The sequence below is a fragment of the Pundamilia nyererei genome, unplaced genomic scaffold (genome assembly GCF_000239375.1).
Source record: "Pundamilia nyererei isolate P.nyererei 1_Seehausen unplaced genomic scaffold, PunNye1.0 scaffold00151, whole genome shotgun sequence".
Taxonomy (NCBI): Eukaryota; Metazoa; Chordata; class Actinopteri; order Cichliformes; family Cichlidae; genus Pundamilia; species Pundamilia nyererei.
The window spans coordinates 1,441,238-1,449,150 of NW_005187552.1; the positions used below are offsets into that span (position 1 = coordinate 1,441,238).

Below are 7,913 nucleotides of genomic sequence, written 5' to 3' on the forward strand. Positions count from 1 at the left end.
TTTTACATGTTATAGTGTCCTAACTTTTCTTTCTTTCTTTCTTTTTCTTTCTTTTCGAAATAGTGCCGTATTTCAAAGTGACGTGAAAAAGCTTGACTAAAGTCCATCATTGTGAGCTTAAACTGTTAAACTCTGAATGGCAGGCATTTCCTCAAAATCAAATACTGCCCATTTTCCCTACACAGCCTCTGAGCGGCCAGTCTATATGCTTTATGTGAGACACCTACTTAAATATGGCCCCCTTCCTCCTCCGCCACCACTTTTTTTTCTCCCCCTCTCCTGCTTTTATCCATTTCTCCACGTGGTACAGGAGTAAAGGCAGGGGGTGAAAGAGGGGCATTGTGTTGTGCAGCAGCGGGTCCGGGGGTTCATAGTGAGAGAGGGGAGATGCTCACTCAACTGTGTCCAGCACGCCATTGTCAAAGATTCCCATCTATTCTCTGCCTTTTAAATAGAGCTCCAGTGTAAGATGCTTTTTTTGGGTGGTGGTGGTGCTGGGGGTGGGTATTATGCGCTCGGTGATAACACACACGAATTACATGCATGCATGTGGAATGGATGTGTGGCCCCACTTGCAAACATTAGCCGCTCGCTGCACTGTTGTTGATAATTGGCCCCGAGGAAATCAAAGGCTACATCTCGCCTTCTCAGCTCAATGCTAGGAAGGCAGATTTTTGACTCACGCTGACGGAAACCACCTGCCAGCTTGACTTCATTATTATGACTAGGATCAAAGTATAGGTGCAGAGCGCACAGGAGGATCGAGGCATGGCACCTGATTGCTAAGTTACCTGTTGGATTAGTTTTACGCGTGTTACTGCATCTTAATCAGAGCCATCATCGTCTCTCTCTCTCTCTCTCGCACTCACTCTCTTGCTATAATGATTGAAACATTTATCTCGAACAAAAAGGCCACATCTTACGCCCGTTTTAATTTGTTTTTTAGACATCCAACAGGCTTTGACGCCATTGTCGGTTTTTTATTGAAAGTTTATGGCTGCAGCGTGAGAGTGTTAAGAAAAATAAAGCGGAGGGGGGGCGAGATAGAGAGAAAAGGAGAACCGGGGAGGCTGTGTGTTGCACGCCATTCAAATGCAAATATCATAGAACAAGGAGTGGTTCTGTGTGCGTGTGTGTATATAGTGTGTATGTGTGACTGTGTGTGCGCTCCCTGTATGTGCATGCAGTGGGGCAGCAGTGGGAGAGGAGGGGCGCAAATTGGACAAGTTTTTTTGGGGGGTAGAAGAGACTTTAGAAAACAGCCACACACACGGCAAGCTTCATGTGACACGGTGCAGCCCGGCGGATTTCCAAACATCACTTTTTCTTTTTGGAACTTTGTTCCATGAAAGACCCGCTCTTTCAAAACTCCCCCTTTCTTCTTCTTCTTCTTCTTTTTTCTTTTTTAAAGCCAAGGACTTGCAGCACATCTTAAATTTGGATGCTCTCGGAAGCTCGTCCAAGTGCGCAAGAAAAAAAAAACTGCCATTGAACCGACGGATGCCCCCCTCTCCGTCTGACTCGCCGTGAATCATGTCACGCCGGAAACAGAAGAGACCCCAGCATCTCGTTAACGCGGATCCAGGGGGCCCGAGGCTGCAGTCGCACGGTGAGAAAACATGTTTACGAGTGTTCGTGCGCTTTTTATTTTTGGATGTTTGTGTTTCTTTCTTTCTTTTTGTTAAATCAAAGCTGCATAAGATTGTTATAAACAACATTGCTCACAGGCTGCTTGTGAAATTCACTATAAGAACTTAAATCTTTAAATTCATTTACCAACGCAAAAGTTAGCATTTAAGTCATGAGCGGGTTTTCTTTGATTTCTTTTCTCGAACTTTTGCAAGCTCATGTTTGCATTTGCATTCCGACAAATGCACCTGATTTAACTGACTGAAAAAAAGTCTCACCTCACAATTCTGCTTACTAGTTTAGTGCAATAGATCCCACTTATAAATGAGACCTGGAGCACTTTGGACGGGGCCAATAAACTTGCTCTTGTGGGTAGGATTAACTAACATACATCTGTGGCCATTTTCGTGTGCTGTTCATCCTCTTGGAGACCAACAGGCTGCTCAGCGCTGACTGCTGGAGGGCTTTGATTAGTATGGAGCACTCTCTTACTTCTTCACAATAAGGTGCAATAGGGTGGGGGCGGGGGGCAGTGGTTTTTTTGGGGGGTAAAGATTAATCTTCCACCCTTTCTGTTCTGATCTTCTTTTGCTCTTCATCCATGCTTTTCTTCCTTATGTGCCCCTCTCCCCCTCATTTTTCCACCTTTCTTAATACAGCCCCCCTCCCCTTTCTTTGCTCCTTCTTTCTCACCCTTTAGCCCTATTGACTGTATACTCCTAACACAGGCGGGGGGATTGAAAACATTTCAGAGAATATGGAGGTTTTTGTCACATTATTAGTGGGATATAGCTTCTGATGCATGCACCAGCTCCCCTGGGGCAAACTCTCACAATTAATACTGGAAGTTTTAGTTTGAGGCTTATCTGCTTGCAGGTTTGCAGGGAAGGAGTTTTGCTTGAGGTACAGTCTTTCATTCCATCACTGTCTCTCCAGGAGGGAGTAGTTAGTTTGTCTCTCCATTGTTGTTACCCTCCCCCTCATTTCTTTTTCTTTTTTACTCTTTCTCACTCCGTGCTCAAGATTTCTGAAAGAATTTGACCCCTGAGTGCCAGAGGTCAGATTAGTTGACCAATCAGAGTGTGTGGACAGTGCCCAGAACCCTTAGCTTGGCCTGACCCCTGACCTCCACTGTGACGTAAGGCGGGGGAGGGTGAATAGGGAGATGAAAGACGTAACCGCTGTAGGGAGTGGGTTAAGAGGGGCTATGGGTTGTCTTGGTGATGCCCATTGTCCTCTAAAATGTGTTGCTATAGCAGCAAGGTGGTCTGTGAGCTTTTTTTTTTTGTATGTGTGTGCACAAGATGTTTGAGGAGTTTTACTCTGGAGAGCACAGATTGAGACAAGATATCACAAAGACTCGTGGACGGTTGAGTTTCTTGTTTATTTGCATGTTCAAGGCCACTTTCCAGCAGGAATTTCTTTTGATGTTGTAACTGTATCTTTTGGTATGCACACAGAATTTTTTAAAACTAAATTCATAAACAATAATGGAGGCAAAGGAACAAACAGAGTTCAGATAAATTCACAAAGCTGTATATTTGGGTTGATATTGGAGCTTTGTCAAATAAACATGCAGGTTTTAAAAAAAAAAAAACCCTCATCATTCTTCTTTTTCTTCTAAATCCTCAGATGACCATCTGGGCTTAAAGTCACCATCCACATCTCTCGGCTCAGAAGTGACCTCATCAGGATCCTCCTCCTCCTCATCCCCCACATCTCTTCAAGACTGCCAGCCGCCTCTGGCCCCTCGCCCATCCCCTGGAGGGCTCCACGCGCCCTCCTTACCCAGCGAGAGCTCACCTCCTCCCCACTGGCCCAGCCACATCGCCCCCTTCACAACATCTCTTCCCAACACCCACTCCTCCCTCTCCCCGGACTTCCCTCACCCGTCGCTGTCTTCCCAAACTCACTCACCTCCCCCCCTGGGTCAGACCTCTGGTTCCCACAGCCAAGGGAACTCTCACTCCACCATGACCTCCCCGCAGACTGGAAGTTCAGCCACCACCACTACCTCCACCTCCTCTTCCTCCTCCTCTTCTCAATGTGTTCCACCTCACCGTGAAAGCTCAAGTCCAGGTCAACAGCAGGCCACCAGCTCACCAGGGGAGCAGGGACAGAGCCAGGTCCCTCCCACACTGGCGGTGCTCTTAGAGGAGCTGAGGGTTTTACAACAGCGCCAAATCCACCAGATGCAGATAACAGAAGAGATCTGCAGGCACGTTCTGAGGCTTGGAGGAGCTGTCTTTGGCCAGGACAACAATGCACAAGCCAGCGGAACGGAAAGCAACCTGAAACCTAACGGAGCAGCATCTTCATCCCCAACGCATCCTTCCACTGCCACTCCAGTCACCACAGCCTCGTCACTTTTGACTGGCCTTCCATCAGCTCTCTTCCCCCAACCGGCTGTCTCCAAGTCAGGCGCTTCACACAACAACAGCAGCAGAGCTGCATCTTCCTCTACCTCGTCCTCATTATCATCTTCTTCTTCCTCATCTCTTTCATCCACTATTAGCTCCTCTGTTGCCTCCCTACACCCCTTGTCCCTGTCGCTGGGCCTGCCACCGCGCTACCTCCATGAAAAATCGTCTAACACCTCTTCATTCGCTCACAGTAATGGCGTCAGCTTCCCAACTCCTTCACTTCCTCCCACCAGCCATCCCCAGGACCTCCAGTCCAGCTCCTCTCTTACCTCTGCCTCCTCATCAGGACGCCCTCAGCACATCTGCCGCTTTTGTGGGAAGGTGCTGAGCAGCGACTCGTCCCTGCAGATCCACCTGAGGTCCCACACAGGGGAAAGGCCCTACCAGTGTCCAGTCTGCCTGAGCCGTTTCACAACCAGGGGGAACCTTAAAGCTCATTTCCTGCGACACAGAGAGCAGAACCCAGAGCTGTCGCTCTCCCTGCTGCCTCCAGCGCTGTCAGAGCAAACGCAGGGCGGATCGGCCACAGGGAGCATCCAGAGGAGGCGCAAACGGCGAGCTGATGATGATGAAACATTTAACGCGGTGAAAGGAAGCGTTCCCGGCATCACAGAGAGCATGGCTTTAGGATTCCTGTCCAGTGGCTCGGCTCGGGCCTCGCCTTCCTCCCTACCTCTGCCCCCCTCTGTGGACATGGCTCTGCTGTCCACAGCTCATTCGCTGCTACAGCTGAACAGAGCTTCAGCGGCAGCCGCTGCAAGCGCATCCAGCAGTGTGCTCCCGTCTTCCTCTTCGTCATCTTCGTCCTCTGTGGGCAGCCAGTTTAAAGGAGCAAAGCAGCAGCGCTTTGACGAAAACACTCCTCCTCACTCGAGCCTCCACTCAGCCTCGCCGTACTCCCAGCTGGCTCACCTGCCTAAGATTCTCTTCCCTGGAGGTACCTCCCCTCACCACCTCGCGCTTCTCCGACCACCGGGACACCCATCCACCTCCCACCTCACTTCGCCTCATCAGCTACCTTTCCCTTTCCCACCTTTCCCTAAACCATCTGCCTCCTCCCCCTCCTCATCCTCTCCCACTACCTCTACCTCTGATACATCCAAGTTGCAGCGGCTGGTACAGAAGCTTGAAAAGCAGCCTCACCCAGGTGTCTCCTCCTCTTCTTCTGCCTCTTCGCCCTCCACCTCCTCACACACCACTACTGAAGCCAACGGAGACACCCATGGCCACGACCTGACCACCACCTCCAGTGCCTACCGCAGGGAAATGTTGGCTGCTCTTGGACTGAGTCCTAGTGCTAATGCTGCAGGATCAGAGACAAGCCAGGGTTCGGGCGCTACTAGAACTACCCCATCTCTCCCCGCCGTCCAGGCTGCTAATCAGTGTGGTGTGTGTTTGCGTGTTCTTAGCTGCCCCAGAGCTCTTCGCTTGCACCAGGCCACACATTTGGGAGAGCGCCCGTTCCCTTGTAAGCTTTGTGGTCGTTCCTTCTCAACAAAGGGCAGCCTTAGGGCCCACCTGGCCACTCACCGTGCGAGGCCGCCCAATAGCCGTGCCCTGAACTCCTGCCCGCTGTGCCCACGAAAGTTCACCAATGCCCTGGTTCTTCAGCACCACATCCGCTTGCACCTCGGAGGACAGATTCCGCCCGATGAAGATGTTCCCCCTGAAGATGCTGCAGAAATGGACAGTGGCGTCTTTGATGATGGTGAGAATGACTCCATTAGCTCCCAATCTAAAACACAGCTCCTTCCTTTGGCCTTAACAACAGGCACCAAGTCTCAAATTGATGCTCTAAGCTCAGGGTCCACTTTTAAGCAATCTGCAGCTAATGACACCACATCTGTGAAGACAGAGGAATCAGAGCGCTCCACGTCCAGTGTTAGCCCACCTCTGACCCATAACCTCACTTCAGCAGGGCCAGAGGACAGCATCCCAGCTGACGGTAGCCTGGTGAATGGCTCCATGTCCTCTGAGGAGGAGACCCACACTGACCTGGGCAGCCCTTTCAAAGCACCCCCAGCTTTGGCAAATGGAGATTCAGAGGGTGACGACGTCCCCCTTTCTCTCTGCATTTCAAAACCTGGTGCAGAAAATGATCTGCCACACAGAGGCGTTAATCCTGATGAAGAGTCCTCGACAGATAAACCCACAATAACTCCTGATAGTAACCCCACTGCAAATCCCGTACCTTCACTCCCCCCTCCCGTCAGCCCCACAGCTATCCCAGAAGCAGATGAGGCCTGTGGCAGTGCACCACATGAGTCACAGGAACGAGATGCTGCCCACAGTAAAGGGAAAAGTGAAACACTCAGAGAGTCTTTGTCTGGGTTGGACACAGAGCTGGAGAAGGACACTCCAGAAAAGCCTTCTGCGGATGCTGAGCCCTCGGTCCCAGCAGCATCAGCACCAACACCAGCACCAACACCACACACACAGCCTCATCGCCCAGAGAAACCCTACAGCTGCTCCCACTGTGGAAAGGCTTACGCTAGCCGGAGCGGACTTAAGGTGAGAGAAGAGATAATAGATAGTGTGATGTAAAAGTTTTTAATTTGAGATTTTGTATCTGTAAATAAATATCCTTGTGTCCTGTCAACAGGGTCATATGAAGACCCACCCCGGCGTGCTGACCAGTACCCCCTCCAAGGCTCAAACCAATGACAATGACTTTGCGGAGGATCGTAAAAACGCCGCACAGCAGGATGAAAAGCAGGGATTGGTTAAATCCCCCGAGAAAGGCGACAGCACAGATCCTCTGCCGAACAGCGTCGGCTGTGACGCGGCAGACGAGGCTATGGACACCACCGCGTAGAAAGTTAGTGCTGTTGAATGTCAGTTTTTAAGGGTCCTGACAAGGGAATGTATTTTTCTTTTACTTAATAGAACGAGATTTGTTTCCTAGCGTAATAATAATTCTAATTCATATTTACCTTTTTGTTAGGCAGATAGGTCTGCTGTAGTTTATACTGTAGTATGATTCCAGTGATTTTGTGAATGTAGTGTTTTAGCTATGTATTTTTCTATTTTGGAGACCACGGTGAGGCCTTATTTACACACTTCACAGCATTACCATGAGCTGAATTACTTGTTCTTTTTTCTGTTATCGTGGTGCTTGTTCAGCACAGACTCTATGATAGCTGATTTTTGTGTTTTTTTTGTTTTGTTTTTTTTAAAGAAGAGTGTCCAGAATTTTACAAAATGAAGTCAATACCAAAACAGGCCAGATTAGGAATGGCCAGAGTTTGTAAATACAGCTGCGGTTACATTTTAAGACTTCTTATTGTTTCCTACTTTGTTCCTTTTTTTTTTTTTTAATGTGATGCTGCTGAATGCATGTGCCGAGCTACACTGTGAGCTGCACTTTGCCTTGTGCTGCCGAAAAACCTGCTGAAATGATTGAATCCGTGATGCTGTTTGGTCGTAATGCTGCCGGTGACTGTGTGAGTCCCGTACTTAAAACTGTAAGCTACCCCGGCCCTCACAGGGCCCTGTTTGCGTTGCTGTATTGATGGTTGCTGTTATCTGCATTGTGAAACCCGCAACAAGTATGAGCCCCGTCCGTTATAACCGCCCTCCCGCCTCCTCCTTCATCCTCCCTTCTCTCTCAGAGCACTTGAGGGTGTCCTGCTCCTGCACCAACTGTCTGCACTCACTGCATTCCTGCTTTAGCTCAGTTTAGCTTTTTGTATGCTTTGCTCCCCCCTTTGTAAACCCTTTTTTCTTTTTTTTTGTAGCAAAGACAAAAATATGTTCCCATGAGATGTATAAAAGATAAATAAAACAAAAGGCAATGTGAAGAGGAGACCTGTTTGTTGCTCGTCTGGCGGGTTTCGTTTTGTGTGTGTGTGTGTGTGTGTG

General features: G+C 49.2%; 1 protein-coding gene across 1 annotated transcript; it reads left to right on the forward strand.

The window, feature by feature from the left end:
• Positions 1 to 1,251: 1,251 nt before the first annotated feature.
• On the forward strand, positions 1,252 to 7,804 carry si:ch211-212k18.5 (sal-like protein 4). The gene is made up of 3 exons (XM_005744944.1): positions 1,252 to 1,609; positions 3,262 to 6,563; positions 6,655 to 7,804. The coding sequence occupies exons 1-3, from the start codon at positions 1,534 to 1,536 to the stop codon at positions 6,865 to 6,867; spliced, it is 3,591 nt and encodes a 1,196-aa protein (XP_005745001.1). The 5' UTR covers positions 1,252 to 1,533; the 3' UTR covers positions 6,868 to 7,804.
• The last annotated feature ends 109 nt before the right edge of the window (positions 7,805 to 7,913 follow it).

Bases quoted from the DNA above. Each gene is read 5' to 3' on its own strand.
- si:ch211-212k18.5 (XM_005744944.1), top strand. From the start codon at position 1,534: ATGTCACGCCGGAAACAGAAGAGACCCCAGCATCTCGTTAACGCGGAT. The intron at 1,610-3,261 runs GTGAGAAAACAT...CTAAATCCTCAG, and splicing joins CCCGAGGCTGCAGTCGCACG to ATGACCATCTGGGCTTAAAG. The intron at 6,564-6,654 runs GTGAGAGAAGAG...TCCTGTCAACAG, and splicing joins CTAGCCGGAGCGGACTTAAG to GGTCATATGAAGACCCACCC.